Source organism: Boleophthalmus pectinirostris, unplaced genomic scaffold (assembly GCF_026225935.1).
Source record: "Boleophthalmus pectinirostris isolate CB_2022bp ecotype Guang Dong unplaced genomic scaffold, ASM2622593v1 HiC_scaffold_17, whole genome shotgun sequence".
NCBI lineage: Eukaryota > Metazoa > Chordata > Actinopteri > Gobiiformes > Gobiidae > Boleophthalmus > Boleophthalmus pectinirostris.
Window position 1 is genome coordinate 5,319,780 of NW_026571115.1, and position 16,271 is coordinate 5,336,050.

Genomic DNA, 16,271 nt, shown 5'->3' on the forward strand with positions numbered 1-16,271 from the left:
AAACATGGCGCCGCGCTGCTCCTCCGCCGCGGTTTGCTCCGCTTTCGTGCTCGTTTTCGCCGTTTTCCTCTCGTTTGCTCCACTTCCAGCGGCTCTGACCTGGACTGCGGGCTGTGCGGTGGCTGTGTGCGGGGTCTCGGTGCTCTGTCTGCGGCGTGGAGACAGCAGCACCCCGCGCCGAGCCTGCGTGCTGGTGCTGGGGGACATCGGGCGCAGTCCTCGGATGCAGTACCACGCTCTGTCCCTCAGCAAACACGGCTTTAACGTGACTTTTGTTGGATTTTTGGGTAATTTTTTACTTTTTAAACTCTCTCAGGAGGTTCATTCATTCAGTCAGTGCAGAAAATGTGTATAAAACATCTTGGAAATGAAATAAAAGGATGTGCGTGACAGGAGATCGTTTCCATTGGCTGCTATATCAGATTTGCAGGTTTATTTAAAGATGCAGTATGTAACTTTCTTAATACAATATATTATTAAACTTATCTATCACCAAGGAGACTGGACCAGCAGACCAAGTTACAGGTCTGATCAGTGGAGAGGCGGACCCGCTCATAGGAAGAATGCATGTTTTCAAAGCAAATGCAAGATAAACATTTAATGCTATACGTTGGAATATTCTAAGTAAAACAGAACATCTCCATGGAGACAAACAGGCGGTGGACAAGCAGAGAAGTAACGTTGGCACCCTAAACTAGGCTGTTTTTTAACTACACTTCTTGGATGATGTGAAAGAAAATCAACTGATAGACCTGGTTCAGTCCTGGTTCAGTCCTGGTTCAGTCCTGGTTCAGTACTGGTTCAGTCCTGGTTTAGTCCTGATTTAGCCCTTGTTCCATCCTGTTTTAGTCCTGGTTTAGCTCTTGTTCAGTCGTGGTTCAGTCCTGGTTTAGTCTTGGTTTAGCCCTGGTTTAGTTCTGGTTCAGTCCTGGCTCAGTCCTGGTTCAGTCCTGGTTTAGTCCTGATTTAGCCCTTGTTCCATCCTGTTTTAGTCCTGGTTTAGCTCTTGTTCCATCCTGTTTTAGTCCTGGTTTAACTCTTGTTCAGTCGTGGTTCAGTCCTGGTTTAGTCTTGGTTTAGCCCTGGTTTAGTTCTGGGTCAGTCCTGGCTCAGTCCTGGCTCAGTCCTGGTTCAGTCCTGGGTCAGTCCTGGGTCAGTCCTGGGTCAGTCCTGGGTCAGTTCTGGTTCAGTCCTGGTTTAGTACTGGTTCAGTCCTGGTTTAGTCCTGATTTAGCCCTTGTTCCATCCTGTTTTAGTCCTGGTTTAGCTCTTGTTCAGTCTTGGTTCAGTCTTGGTTTAGTCTTGGTTTAGCCCTGGTTTAGTTCTGGTTCAGTTCTGGTTCAGTCCTTGTTCAGTCCTGTTTTAGTCCTGTTTTAGCTCTTGTTCAGTCCTGGTTTAGTCCTGGTTTTAGTCCTGGTTCATTCCTGACAGCTCTTATTATATTACTACAGTATTATAAATTCTAAACCACAAAACATGTTTTTTTTTCTTTCAGATTCTAAACCTCATCCTGACGTGCTCCGAGAGGAAAAGATTCGGATCAGGGCCATTTCTGAAGTCAGAGGAATCAGAGGTGACAGTTTTTTTAATTTTATCTAAAAGTTCTGGCATTACCTGTACGTATGTCATGTCTGCTGCCCGTGTCCAACCACAAGTAAAATTATAAAACTTCACCAGAATTACAAAACTAGAAAAGGTCAGGCAAGACTTTTAGAAGACACTTAAATTATTATTATTATTATTATTTATGTTAACTACTAAAAATGAGTAGTCTGTTCTGTCATATGCACTTTAAAGGTCTTATATTACACAAAACTGAGTCCTGTGACATTTAAACCACGTTCTAATGTTGTTTCTTCTCAAAAACAGAGCTGGAGCTGTGTTTTGTTTCATTCACATGTTTGTCTGTCTACATCTCCAAAGCTCCAAATGCTCTTTTTATGATGATTATTTATGTTTTGATTAGTTTGTATTGTGATTTTAATGTATTTCTTATTCAGTAAAGCACTTTGATTTACTTTGTGTTGTACAAATAAACTTGCCTTGCCTCTGTTCCACCTTGTGATGTCATGTAGTGGTAGTTTCCAGGTTAACAGCTCCTCTTCCAGACCTTAAATCGCCCAAATGATACTAGTGAAGGTGTGTGGATTTTCAAAACACAGTGGAGTACTTTTCATATTACCACACGACATCACAAGGTGGAACTTACTGTTTTCTATTTGAAAGAAGAACTCTATATATGTGTGAATGAAACAAAACACAAGTCCAGGAATGTTTGTGATGAGGAAACAACATTAAAACATAGATCAAAAATATGTATGGCCCTTTTAAATAAATTGTGTTGGTTTAATATCATTTTTTGTTTGTGTTTGACAGTTGGACCCAGACTGTTGGCATACGTGACCAAAGTGATGGCTCAGAGCTTTCAGCTGCTGTTCGTTCTACTCTCCATGGACCTGCAGGCTTTTATTCTGATGCAGGTTTGGACTCGTGTATATTTGTGTCATCACGTTTTTATTTCGACTGATAAAAAATGAAATGTCCATACTTTCTGTTTTTCAGTTTTGTGATTAGAATTCTAGTCTAATGCCTAGTTGCATTTTAAACATGTCACGGAGCACACACATTTGAGAGAAGACTGAGATCTCAACTGAAAGACTAATCCTAGAATATGTTTCCTGTTAAATTACAGACAGGATTAGCATCTTTTACACAGAATAAGACCCAATGGAGACACAGGGAGGACCTCTGACACACAAGGAGGGCACCTGACACACAAGGAGGGCACCTGACACACAAGGAGGGGGGGAGGGCACCTGACACACGGGGAGGGCACCTGACACACGAAAGGGCATCTGACACACGAAATGGGCATCTGACACATGGGGAGGGCACCTGACACACGAAAGGGCACCTGGCACACAGAAATGGGCATCTGACACACAGGGAGGGCATCTGACACACAGAAATGGGCATCTGACACACGGGGAGGGCATCTAACACACAGAAAGGGCGCCTGACACACAGGGGAGGGCATCTGACACACAGGGGAGGGCATCTGACACACAGGGGAGGCCATCTGACACACAGGGGAGGGCATCTGACACACAGGGAGGGCATCTGACACACAGAAATGGGCATCTGACACACGGGGAGGGCATCTAACACACAGAAAGGGCGCCTGGCACACAGGGAGGGCGCCTGGCACACAGGGGAGGGCATCTGACACACAGGAAGGGCATCTGACACACACACGGGAAGGGCATCTGACACACACACAGGGAGGGCATCTGACACACAGGGAGGGCATCTGACACACAGGAGGGCATCTGACACACAGGGAGGGCATCTGACACACAGGGGGACGACACCTGACACAGGGGGACGACACTGACACATGACACACTGACACACATGGGGACGACACCTGACACACATGGGGACGACACCTGACACACAGGGGACGACACCTGACACACAGGGAGGGCATTTGACACACACAGGGAGGGCATCTGACACACAAGGGGAGGACATCTGACACACAGGGAGGGCATCTGACTCACACAGGGACGACACCTGACACAGGGGGACGACACCTGACACACATGGGGACGACACCTGACACACATGGGGACGACACCTGACACACAGGGGGATGACACCTGACACACAGGGAGGGCATCTGACACACAGGGGGACGACACCTGACACACATGGGGACGACACCTGACACACAGGGGGACGACACCTGACACACAGGGAGGGCATTTGACACACACAGGGAGGGCATCTGACACACAAGGGGAGGACATCTGACACACAGGGAGGGCATCTGACTCACACAGGGACGACACCTGACACACAGGGGGACGACACCTGACACACATGGGGACGACACCTGACACACAGGGGGATGACACCTGACACACAGAGAGGGCATTTGACACACACAGGGAGGGCATCTGACACACATTACAGACAGGCTCAGCAGTTTTTACACAGAGCCCTTGGAGACACAGGGACATTTAGTTCTCAAAGAGGACAGTCACTAAATACTCTGTTGTAATAATTCTATGCTGCGTGTGTTTCCCAGAATCCTCCTGGGCTGCCGGGCATCGCAGTGGCCTGGTTCGTTGGTTTGATTCGCGGTTCCCGGTTCATCATCGACTGGCACAACTACGGCTACAGCATCATGGCCCTGACCCACGGAGAGAGGCACCCCATCGTACGACTGGCAAAGTGGTCCGTACTCTATAGTCAAGATATTTATCAGTCATTAAAGCAGCATTACGTAACATTCCTTGTGATGATCAGTTCTATGTCACTCTTGGTTTGAGGCCAATTAAAGGGCTCATATGACGCTATTTTCTGATCTATGTTCTAATGTCGTTTTCTCGTCACAAACAGACCTGGACTTGTGTTTTGTTTCATTCACTCATGTTTAACACACTGAAATTTAGCCGTGTTCTTCTCGCAAACAGAAAACACTCTGTTCCACCTTGTGATGTCATCTTGTAATACAGGAAGTGCTCCACTGTGTAAACTCCACACACCTTCACTAGAATCGTTTGCATTATTTCAGATCTGGAGCTGCCAATCTTTACTGAACTAAAGGAAAAAGGAGGTGTCCATTTGAAAATTACCACTTCACAAGGTGGAACAGAGCATTTTGAGCTTTCGAGATTTAGACAGACTAATAAGAAAGAGTTACTCAAACGTGTGAATGAAACAACTGTATATGAAGAGATTACAACAGGGGTGTCCAGACTTTTTTCATCAAGAGCCACATTTCTAAACACAGATGAAGCAGAGGGCTGATCGAGGGCCACAGACTGATGCTCAGTACAGTGAATAATTGAAATATGTGCATGTTTAACACCAATAGCATGAATAAACACTGATGGCTCATGCTAAGATCCTTTAAACCACACACTAAATATTAAATATTCACTTTATCAAGGTAAATTTTCCAAATACTTGCAGTAAGAAGTTAATATTTAAATGATGTAAGGTAATTTGAGCCAATTCACCTGGAAGTCTGAGGGCCAAGAAAAATTTGTCTGAGGGCCGCAATTGGCCCACGGACCGTAGTTTGGACATGCCTGGATTACAACATTGTAAAATGGCGTAGAGCTCACAAGAGACATTTTGTGTAATATGGGACCTTTAAGAGCATCTCTGTGGAGACAAGCAAGTGACAAACCATTCTCCAGAAAAGGTACAAGTCAGGTTTGTGGCGAGACAAGTCCCCTCAACGCAAGTGTGTGTTTTTTCAAGGTTTTTAGTGCAATAAAAAACAACAGTTAAATATTAAATAACTGATTTATTTTGGTAGAAATCTAATGCAGTGGGCATGCAAAATAAATATGACCATATATACATTTTCACAAACTTGTTTTATAAAATAATCTACAGCTATCTGGACAAAAATCCAAAATCTGGTGGATCTTAAAGTTTTAGCTGTGGGTAATTCCTCAGTTTACTCAGATGCCCTCCCCTTCTTTAACCCAGTGCTGTGTTTCAGGTATGAACATATGTTTGGACCTTTGGCATCTCATAATCTCTGTGTGACGAATGCCATGAAGGAAGATCTGCTCAAGAACTGGGGCATCAGGTCAGAACATGGTTTCAAACGTGTCTCTCGTCTCTCTGTAGATCTCGTGCTGTTGTGTGTTTCGTGGTATAGTTGTATAAAGTGTATAAATGTGTGTATTCGTATTTCCCGCAGAGCCGTGACGCTGTACGACCGCCCGGCCTCAGTGTTCAGAGAAACTCCAGTGAGACAAAAACACCAGCTCTTTATGAAACTCAGTGAGACGTACACAGTCTTCAGACACTCACGGTGAGAAGCTACACTTGAACATTTCACAGTTTTTTTTTTTTTTGTTACCAAATTTTTATTGGTTTTTAATATAACAAATAAACAATACACAAACCAACATAACAGGTCCAGGACAAAATTAAATACATGAAAGATTAGTGCTCATCTATATCCACCACATTAAATTTAGACAAACTTCAAACAATAATATTATTTAGCCGCTCAATGGTCTAATATATACCTCATAACAAGGAGGTTTTAAGATCAGATATTGTTTGGTTCCAGAATTGAATAGTTTTTTTCTTTTGCATTATGGATACGCGCTGTGTACAATTCTAATTTCACTTTTTTTTTTTTTTTTTTTGAAAGCTCAGGGCTGATCAGACCACAAGACCTATACTTGTATTTAAAATCTGTTTCTGAAACGTTATAAACTGCCACGTTATTAAAACATTTTGCTATTTTAAATGTGGTCTTAAAACTTTTTCATTAAGGATAGTTAGTTGGTTAGTCAGCACGTAGCTGGATACCTCCCTGAAGTCTATGGGAAAAATGAATGGAAAATTGCTGAAATCCCAGGCTAAAACTCTATGGTCAGGGTCTACAACAAAAATGTACTTCTGGAACCAGAGCAGGAGGTCCCTGTTGAGCTCCATATCAGCCCAAAAATATCAACTCGATATTCAACACAATTTGTTTCAAATCTATTTGATACGGTTCAGTAAAAAATAAAGACTTTCGACTCCTTACTTAATGATCAGCCCAATTTTTACAGAAAAACGTATCAAAGCGGTGTGTGTGTGTGTGTGTGTGTGTGTGTGTGTGTGTGTGTGTGTGTGTGTGTGTGTGTGTGTGTGTGTGTGTGTGTGTGTGTGTGTGTGTGTGTGAGAGAGATCGGTGGTGGTGGGAGGGGCCGATGGTGCAGATTGGCAGTCTTGCTTCAGCCAGTCTGTCCCAGGGCAGCTGTGGCTACAGTAATATCTCACTATTACTGAGTGGAGTGAGTGAATAATGAACTGTACTGTCTTTGTCTCAGCCCTTTATAAAACTGATCTATTTTTATTATTAACAAAGCGTATTTTGTTTAGTGTCAATGACTCACTAGAAGAATCCATAAATATATAGAGTTTAAAAACACAGTGGAGCACTTCCTGTCTTACCGCATGACATCACAAGGTGGAACAGAGTGTTTTTAGTTTGAGAGAAAAACTAAGTCTAAATGGGCAGGGTTAGTCTGTTAAACATGTGGATGAAACAAAACACAAGTCCAGATGTATTATTGATGAGGAAACATGATGACATACAGTAGATCAGAAAACAGCATCATATTGGCCATTTAAAAAACACATGTTTTCTGACACAAGGTGGAGATGGTAACTGTTCCATTACATGTATGTCACTTACAATGTTCATCCATTCTGATAATGTGAAAAGGTGGGGCAGGAGGACACACACCTGGAGAGGGAGAGCGACAGGGAGGACACACACCTGGAGAGGGAGAGCGACAGGGAGGACACACACCTGGAGAGGGAGAGAGGAGAGCGACAGGGAGGGCAGGAGGACACACACCTGGAGAGGGAGAGGGAGAGCGACAGGGAGGGCAGGAGGACACACACCTGGAGAGGGAGAGAGGAGAGCGACAGGGAGGACACACACCTGGAGAGAGAGAGAGGAGAGCAACAGGGAGGACACACACCTGGAGAGAGAGAGAGGAGAGCGACAGGGAGGGCAGGAGGACACACACCTGGAGAGGGAGAGCGACAGGGAGGACACACACCTGGAGAGGGAGAGAGGAGAGCGACAGGGAGGACAGGAGGACACACACCTGGAGAGGGAGAGGGAGAGCGACAGGGAGGGCAGGAGGACACACACCTGGAGAGGGAGAGGGGAGAGCGACAGGGAGGGCAGGAGGACACACACCTGGAGAGGGAGAGAGGAGAGCAACAGGGAGGACAGGAGGACACACACCTGGAGAGGGAGAGCGACAGGGAGGACACACACCTGGAGAGGGAGAGAGGAGAGCGACAGGGAGGACAGGAGGACACACACCTGGAGAGAAAGAGCGACAGGGAGGACACACACCTGGAGAGGGAGAGAGGAGAGCGACAGGGAGGACAGGAGGACACACACCTGGAGAGAAAGAGCGACAGGGAGGACACACACCTGGAGAGGGAGAGAGGAGAGTGGCAGGGAGGGGCACAAGGCAGGACATGCTCTGAGCTGTGACAGTATTGGCTGGTGTCTCTAACTCCGTGTCTGTGCTCAGGTCTGGAGATGAGAGCAAAGACGTGGAGCAGACGGCATTCACAGTTCACAATTTAAATAAAGAAACGGTGGATTTAAAAGAGAAGAGACCGGCTCTCCTCATCAGCAGCACCAGCTGGACAGGTCAGACTCACCATGACTCATCTACATGAGCTGTTACCAGAAAACAAATTATACTGGTTATTGGTTAAGTTAGTGGTTATTTGGTTAAAGGTACGTTATGTAACTTTTCTGGTTGAGAGTCTGGGTACCTGCTTGTCTCTATGGAGATATTAATGCATTGTCTGTAATGTTCCATTGTGGCTTTAAACTTTTCTATCTTGCATTTATTCAACTACAAGCATTTCTGTTTTTAAACAATGACTTCATCTTCACTTGCTTGTCTCCATTAAGACATGCAATTTAATGCCACACTGGAACATTACAGGCAAAGGCATTACAGGCATCTCCATGGTACGGAAGCCGAGAGGGGTCACAACAAACGCAAATGCCACAACACATTAAAAAGCCACAACGGAAGTTACCACGGGACTCTATTTTAATGCAAACGCAGCAAGAAATACAAATGCCACAACACCAACGCAAAAGCCGCAACACATTAAAAATCCACAACACATTAAAAAGCCGCAACACATTAAAAAGCCGCAACACATTAAAAAGCCGCAACACATTAAAAAGCCATAACGGAAGTGACCGAGGGACTCTATTTTAATGCAAACGCCGCAACAAATAGAAACGTCACAACACAAACGCAAAAGCCACAACACATTAAAAAGCCACAACACATTAAAAAGCACAACACAACACATTAAAAAGCCACAACACATTAAAAAGCCGCAACACATTAAAAAGCCACAACAGAAGTGACCAAGGGACTCTATTTTAATGCAAACGCCGCAACAAATACAAATGCCACAACACAAACGCAAACGCAAAAGCCACAACACTAACGCAAATGCCACAACACATTAAAAAGCCGCAACACATTAAAAAGCCACAACGGAAGTGACCGAGGGACTCTATTTTAATGCAAACGCCGCAACAAATACAAATGTGACAACACAAACGCAAATGCCACAACACAAACGCAAACGCCACAACACATTAAAAAGTCACAACACATCAAAAAGCCATGACACATCAAAAAGCCACACTGGAAGTGACCGCGGGACTCTGTTTTCCGACGGACCGATCAAGCGGCAAGTGAAGAAGAACTACAACGTGAAACGAATAATGATAAAACAATAAATTACTTTTACTTACATTTCCAACTTCTCCGTTCCTTTACTTTTCACGTTGTAGTTCTTCTTCATTTGCCACTTGATCGGTCCTTCGGAAAATATAGTCCCCCGGTCACTTCCGTTGTGACTTTTTATTGTGTTGCAGCATTTGCGTTTGTGTTGTGACGTTTGTATTTGTTGCGGCGTTTGCATTAAAATAGAGTCCCGCGGTCACTTCCATTGTAGCTTTTCAAGATGTTGCGGCTTTTTAATGTGTTGTGGCTTTTTGCGTTTGTATTGTGGCCTTTGTATTTGTTGCGACGTTTGCATTAAAAGTCCCGCGATCATTTCCGTTGTGGCTTTTTTTTGGTGTGTTGTGGCGTGGCTTTTTTTGGTGTGTTGTGGCTTTTTTTGGTTTGTTGTGGCTTTTTTTTTGTGTTGCTGCATTTGTGTTTGTTGCGACGTTTGTTGTGACCCCTCTCGGCTTCCGTACCATGGAGACAAGTAGAATAAAAAAGTGACATAGTGTGCCTTTCATTTAATATTCCTTTTCACACATAACACATGACCTTCTCTGTCTTCTGTCACGTGTAGTTGATGCTGGGCCTTGTGTACTTGTGTTGTGATGTACTTTGTGTCATTATTTTTCCCCACAGAGGACGAGGACTTCTCCATTCTTTTGAAGGCTCTTGAAGGTATCCGTCTCTCAGTGAATCTAAATATTGAAAACACAATGGTCTGGATGTAACTCTGCTGTGATGTGTGAACAGAATACGAGGCTCTGGTCGAAGGAGGAGCGTCTTTACCGCCTTTAGTTTGTGTCATCACAGGTAAGGCACAGAAACCACGAGAAGAACGTCAGATTTGTGTTTGATAGAGACTTAAAGGTGCACTGTGGAACTTTTTGGTCAGGGTTCTGTCACCTGGTTGTTTCTATGGAGATGGTCATTGCTCTGCTTGGAATGTTCCACAGTGAGTGCGTATACATGCATATCAGTATCCTGGTTTTTATCTGGCAGTATTCAGGAAACTGTGTATACATGATCAAATGGAGTATCCCGTTTTCTTGACATAATCTTACAAATGCACAAGCGCAAAAATATACTTAATTTAAATGAATAAACCAGGAAAAATACAACTGTGAGCTCCTTTAGCAGAGGAAGCTCGGGAGGTTCAACCAGCGGTGAAGAGCTATGAGGCATCCCACAATCTACTGCACACATCAAACCCAACAGATTCTTCATTAAAATCTTCTGCATAAATAAACTCAACTTTACAACATATAAACCATAACCACTGTAGAGCCACATCAGCCCGTTTGATCAGATAATTCAGCTTTGATCAGATTTGTTTACGTTTTACAGAAATGAAACTTAATACCACATGACTCATTTGCATAAACTATTAGTGCTGATAAAAACAGCTCTTTCCTTGTGCACTGATGCGGTTCAGCTTCTGTCAGACTAAAGGACACAACTCAGTGGAAAGTGTGTGTTCTTTTTGTGACAGAAGAGGTGCTAATGATTGTAAGTGCGTTTTGTGCGTATATCGTAGGAGATAGTTCATGTTTAGCTTTTCAGGGATCACACATGTGCAGGTCGTACATGTGCAGATTGTACGTGTGCAGGTTTAGTGCAGGTCTTTATTTTAGTCATTTCATTCATGTATGGTCACTTTATTTATGTTGGTCACTTTATTTATGTCATTACTGTTGTGGTGAAAAGACTGGAAAGTGTTTGTCTGCTCTGCGTTTTCTCTCTTAAGTCCAAGATTAGTCCTGGTTTGGACCTGGTTTAGTCCTGACAAACCCGTGTGTAATTACTACCCACCCATAATACGCAATTCACGTTCATACACTGAAAAAAAAGGAAAAAAACAGCAAGACTGCGAAAGGTGAACTGCGATATAGCAAGGTAGTAGTGTGTCTACATGCACCATGAAGAAACCGGGATACTCCAGAAGCCTGGTCATAACCGGGTTACTCATGTGCATGCAGACACACTCAACATGACATTAAACAGATCTACTTTACATTTATGGTCTTACAGCTCAGAAATACCTCAACAAACAGACATTGTGAGTGTGAGCGAGGTCGCCTCTCCACATGAAGAAAGAAAGCTTTAATGCCAGACTGTGAAACTTTCCAGATGAAGCAATAACATCTCCATAAAGAAAAGCATTTGATGCACCCTGCACCAGAAAAGTGACACGATGCACATTCCAACACATTTCTTTCCGTGTGCTCAGGTAAAGGCCCTCAGAAGCAGTTTTACGTCTCCCTCATGGAGTCTCTGTGTCTGCAGCATGTTCAGATGTGCACGCCCTGGCTCGAGGCGGAGGACTACCCCGTCCTACTGGGTACAAACATCTTCAACACACAGCATGTCATTATTCTGTTGGATTACAAAGGACAGATTCATTTATTCTCTCTCTCTCACTCCTTACTCACTGTCTTTCTTTCTTTACTTTCTCTGTTTCTTTATGCTCTGTCACTCTCTGTCTTTATTCTCTCTGTCTCTCTCTCTCTCTCTTTATTCTCTGTCTCTTTACTCTCTGTCTGTCTCTCCTTTCTCTCTCCTTTTACTCTCTGTTTTTCTCTCACTTTACTCTCTTTACGCTCTGTCACTCTGTTTTTATTCTCTCTGTCCCTGTCTTTACTCTTTGTTTCTCTTTATTCTCTCTCTTCTCTGTCTTTTTACTCTCTGTCTCTTTTCTCTCTCTTTACGGTTTCTGTCTTGTTACTCGCACACTCTCTTGTTACACTCTGTCACTTTCTGTCTTCATTCTCTTTACTCTTTGTCTCTCTCTCTCTCTCATTTCTCTCTCTTTATTCTCTCTCTCTTTTCTCGCTCTCTCTCTCTCTTCTCTCTCTGTCGTTATTCTCTCTCTCTCTTTACTCTTTGTCTCTCTTTTCTCTTTCTTTACTCTTTCTCTCTCACTCTCTCTACTCTCTGTCTCTTTTCTCTCTCCCTTTACTCTCACTATCTTTTTCTCTTTACTCTCTACTCTCTCCTCTAACCTGTGTCTCTCCTCTCCTCCTCTCTCTTCTTCTCCTCCTCTCCTCCTCCTCTTCCTCTCCTCTCCTCTCGTCTCCTCCTCTCTCTCTCCTCTCCTCCTCTCTCTTCTTCTCCTCCTCTCCTCCTCTCCTCTCCTCTCCTCTCGTCTCCTCCTCTCGTCTCCTCTCCTCCTCCTCCTCTCCTCTCCCCTCTCTTGTCTCCTCCTCTTCTCCTCTCCTCCTCCTCCTCTCCTCTCCCCTCTCTTGTCTCCTCCTCTTCTCCTCTCCTCTCTCCTCTTCTCCTCCTCTCCTCTTGTCTCCTCCTCTCCTCTCCCTCTCTTGTCTCCTCCTCTTCCTCCTCCTCCTCTCCTCTCCCCTCTCTTGTCTCCTCCTCTTTTCCTCCTGTCCTCTCCTCCTCCTCCTCTCCTCTCCTCTCCCCTCTCTTGTCTCTTCTCCTCCTCCTCTCGTCTCTTCCTCTCGTCAGGTTGTGCAGACCTGGGTGTGTGTCTGCACCTCTCTTCCTCTGGTCTGGATCTGCCCATGAAGGTGGTGGACATGTTCGGCTGCTCTTTACCCGTCTGTGCCATTCACTTTAACTGGTCAGTGTAAAACCATGTGACATAAACGTGCGTTAATCCTCGTGTAATATCACCGTCACCTCCGTCACTCCCCCTCGTGTCTCCACAGTCTGCACGAGCTGGTCAAACACGACGAGAACGGCCTGATTTTTAAAGACTCGCATGAACTCGCTCAACAGCTGCAGGTAAAATTTAACCTTTATTTCACTTTCAGTGTCTCAGAGATTCACCTTAATAACTAAATAAGTAATGGACATGTTTAAATCAGAATTAAACTGGGCACAAACCTGGACGATCTGTAAAGTTGAAGCTGAGCTGGAGACAGGTCAGGATTCTCAGGTGGAGTTTGCTCTTGCACTGTTCATATCTCTGTAATTCCTGGGCCTTTCCACATGGAATAAAAACTGTCATGAAGTTTAATGTTTTTTTTGTCAGTATAAATCAGGGGTCATCAAACTAACGACTCCAGACCTCCATCTCCTTTGACCGGCCCCCAGCCCCTCTGCCCCCACCACCTGGACTGGCCTCAAAAGTCACGGCCTGTTTTTTGTTTTTTTTAATAACTTTTTGGCAAATAATAACACGTCTGCATCTTGTATTCTGTTGCTTTTTTCAATAAAAAAGTATATTTATATGAAGTATTTATATTTAAATAATTCTATGACGTATTTACATTTGCCACCGAATTTTCATCACCTGACAAACTCGAGATTAAACTGTGACAGTTAACGCACGCGCAGAGTACTGTAGGGCAGAGTACTGTAGGGCAGAGTACTGTAGGGCAGAGTACTGTAGTGCAGAGTACTGTAGTGCAGAGTACTGTAGGGCAGAGTACTGTAGGGCAGAGTACTGTAGGGCAGAGTACTGTAGGGCAGAGTACTGTAGGGCAGTTAAGACAGCAAAATGTTTTTTTGTTCAGTATGAGGACCGTGGAGTTTGTCTGATTTGTAAAGAAAGTGTGGCAGTTTTCAAAGAATATAATCTTCATTGTCAAGGTCAAACAATTTTGTTATACGGCCGCCTGACCCTGGCCCCCATCAGTCAGGTGACCCCTGGTATAAATAAACAAAAGTTGAATATTTTTTTACAATAGCTTCAGAAAGTGGTACCAGTATTTAAGACGTGATCATTGTTCAGGACTTTAAACCAAACCAGGTGTCAACACTTGTGGATCATAAGTTTGGAGATTTTTATCAAAAACTGTGAATTTCCCATAGATTTCTACAGCCCCCAGACCTCATCTGAAATGTCATGATCAAATATTAGAACATGTTCTGTTATCGTGTGCATCAGCTCTCATCTCCTCTGTTCTGTTTATTTCCAGACTCTGCTGTCGGACTTCCCCTCAGCGCTGGAGGGAAAACTGGCCTCGTTCAGAACAAACCTCAGACTGAACCGAGGCCAGAGCTGGGACCTCAACTGGGATCAGAATGTGCTGCCTCTGATCCAAAAACCACACTGACCAATCTCCACTCAAATCATTAAAAAAAACACTGGAATTTAAGACAAAGGGCTGAAAATCTGGCTTATCTTCTACCAAGAACTAAATAGACCATAATCCTTTGCTCTGCCAAACTGCTGAACAGTCTTGGCAAAACAAATCTCCATGGAGACAAACCCTCCACCAGAAAAGCTGCATAGTGTGCACAGTGAAAATGTATTTGTTCAATACAAATGTTCAACAGAAGAAACAACAAGCTGCTAAGCCCAGAGTGGTACTGCACTGTGAATGGAGAGTGCAATGAACTGTGGAAGTGTCTTGCCCAAGGACAAACCACAGTATGAGGTTTGAACCACTGACTTCCTGGTTGTCCTGCAAGTGCCTATCCCACTGCACCCCCTCTGTCACTCTCATTCATGATAATGGTGAAGAGTTCATCAAATGCTTTTCTCTATGGAGAGTTATTGCTTTGTCTGGAATGTTCCACAGTATTGCATTAAACCTTTCTATCCTCATGGAGACCAAACCAGACCAAGTTACAGGTCAGATCTGTGGAGAGACGAACCCACTCAGTTTTTCTGAGCTATAAAACCACCTGTAATTGAATAAATGTAAGGTAGAGCTGTTTAATGTCACACTGTGGGACATTTCAAGTTACAAAGTGCACCTTTAAACAACTGTTAAAAGGATTTTGAGAACCTGAAGGCCTCATATTTTGTATCTAAATATAAATGTATTTTTATGTCAATGTTACTTTGTAAAGAGCTAAAATATGACCAAAGATACTGGTGTAAAATAATAATGGTTATAAGATTCTAAGTATTTTTTAATGACTTTGATACAGAAGCAAATGTGTAAAATAAAATCTTTAATGTTATGTTTTTTTGTACAATTTGATAATTTCTATTTGAGAGACTCTGTTGTAGGGAAATATTCTTCTGACTGGTCCAGACAAAACCTCGTGAAGGATTCCTGCATTTTCTGAAAAAAGAAAAGCATTTTTAATTATAATAATAATGTATACATTTTATATCAAGCTTTTCTGGACACTCAGACGCTTTACAGATCTTTATTCATTCACTCCAAACCCAGTGGTGGAAGCTACTGTTGTAGCCACAGCTGCCCTGGGACAGACTGACAGAAGCGAGGCTGCCAATCTGCACCATCGGCCCCTCCCACCATCATCACTCACACACACACCACTTACATACTAGACAATGGAGGTCTTGTCTGAGGACACATTGGTGACAAGTTTGTGTGACTGGCGCCCCCCTGTGGCTCCTGATTTTCCCTAGTGGTCTCCATCCAAGTACTAACCAGACCCTGACCTGCTGAGCTTCTGACATGTGATGAGATCAGGCTTTGACAAACCAGTATGACCACATTATTAATTAGTTTTGATACTAAAATAGTCTAAGAAATAGACTCTTTAGACTATAAAATGTGATTTTCCACATTAAATCCTAGAATTTTATTTTCTATTCCCATATGTGTTCTATGTGTGTAATGGTCAGTGGTGCAGTAGGTTCATGTTGGTCCATGTGTGTATACTAGTCTATGTGCTCTGACACTTGTTCTGATACAGAGAAACATCATTCAGAAAAGGATCATTTCTGTCCTGTCAATGGGACTTTTTTTTAGTATTAATACCTGCAAAAATTGAGTACCAAGTTTCAATACTAGTTTTAGTATCAGTTAGTATCTCATTTTTCAATCCTCGTCATTTTTCAAAATTTTGTCTTTGCCCCATAGTTTTTTGCAAACATATTCATTGCCTGTATTTTAGGTCTAATTACCCAAGTTTATATTTGGGCCCGGTCAAGCAGAAGTAAACAGCAAGGCCAAAAATTCAAGTTAATGCATCTGATATAAAAATGTATTGAACAGATACATATGTACTCTAGTTTATGAAACTGTTGACCTTTTTTCTGTACCATTTTTGGTTCTAAAG

At 43.4% G+C, this 16,271-nt stretch overlaps 2 protein-coding genes across 2 annotated transcripts in view; one reads left to right on the forward strand and one right to left on the reverse strand.

Annotated features, from left to right (window-relative positions):
* On the forward strand, positions 1–15,197 carry alg1 (ALG1 chitobiosyldiphosphodolichol beta-mannosyltransferase). The gene is made up of 13 exons (XM_020918473.2): positions 1–287; positions 1,496–1,573; positions 2,377–2,480; positions 4,094–4,242; positions 5,525–5,614; positions 5,729–5,842; positions 8,088–8,209; positions 9,963–10,001; positions 10,077–10,136; positions 11,554–11,664; positions 12,786–12,900; positions 12,989–13,064; positions 14,204–15,197. The coding sequence occupies exons 1-13, from the start codon at positions 5–7 to the stop codon at positions 14,339–14,341; spliced, it is 1,479 nt and encodes a 492-aa protein (XP_020774132.2). The 5' UTR covers positions 1–4; the 3' UTR covers positions 14,342–15,197.
* eef2kmt (eukaryotic elongation factor 2 lysine methyltransferase) overlaps positions 15,174–16,271 on the reverse strand; it is a 15,621-nt gene continuing 14,523 nt past the window's right edge. The window contains exon 9 of the mRNA XM_055152537.1: positions 15,174–15,301. Within this exon, the coding sequence (XP_055008512.1) occupies positions 15,195–15,301 (107 nt within the window). The 3' untranslated portion in view covers positions 15,174–15,194. The remainder of the gene's footprint in view (positions 15,302–16,271) is intronic.

Bases quoted from the DNA above. Each gene is read 5' to 3' on its own strand.
- alg1 (XM_020918473.2), top strand. From the start codon at position 5: ATGGCGCCGCGCTGCTCCTCCGCCGCGGTTTGCTCCGCTTTCGTGCTC. The intron at 10,002-10,076 runs GTATCCGTCTCT...ATGTGTGAACAG, and splicing joins TCTTTTGAAGGCTCTTGAAG to AATACGAGGCTCTGGTCGAA. The intron at 10,137-11,553 runs GTAAGGCACAGA...CCGTGTGCTCAG, and splicing joins TTTAGTTTGTGTCATCACAG to GTAAAGGCCCTCAGAAGCAG.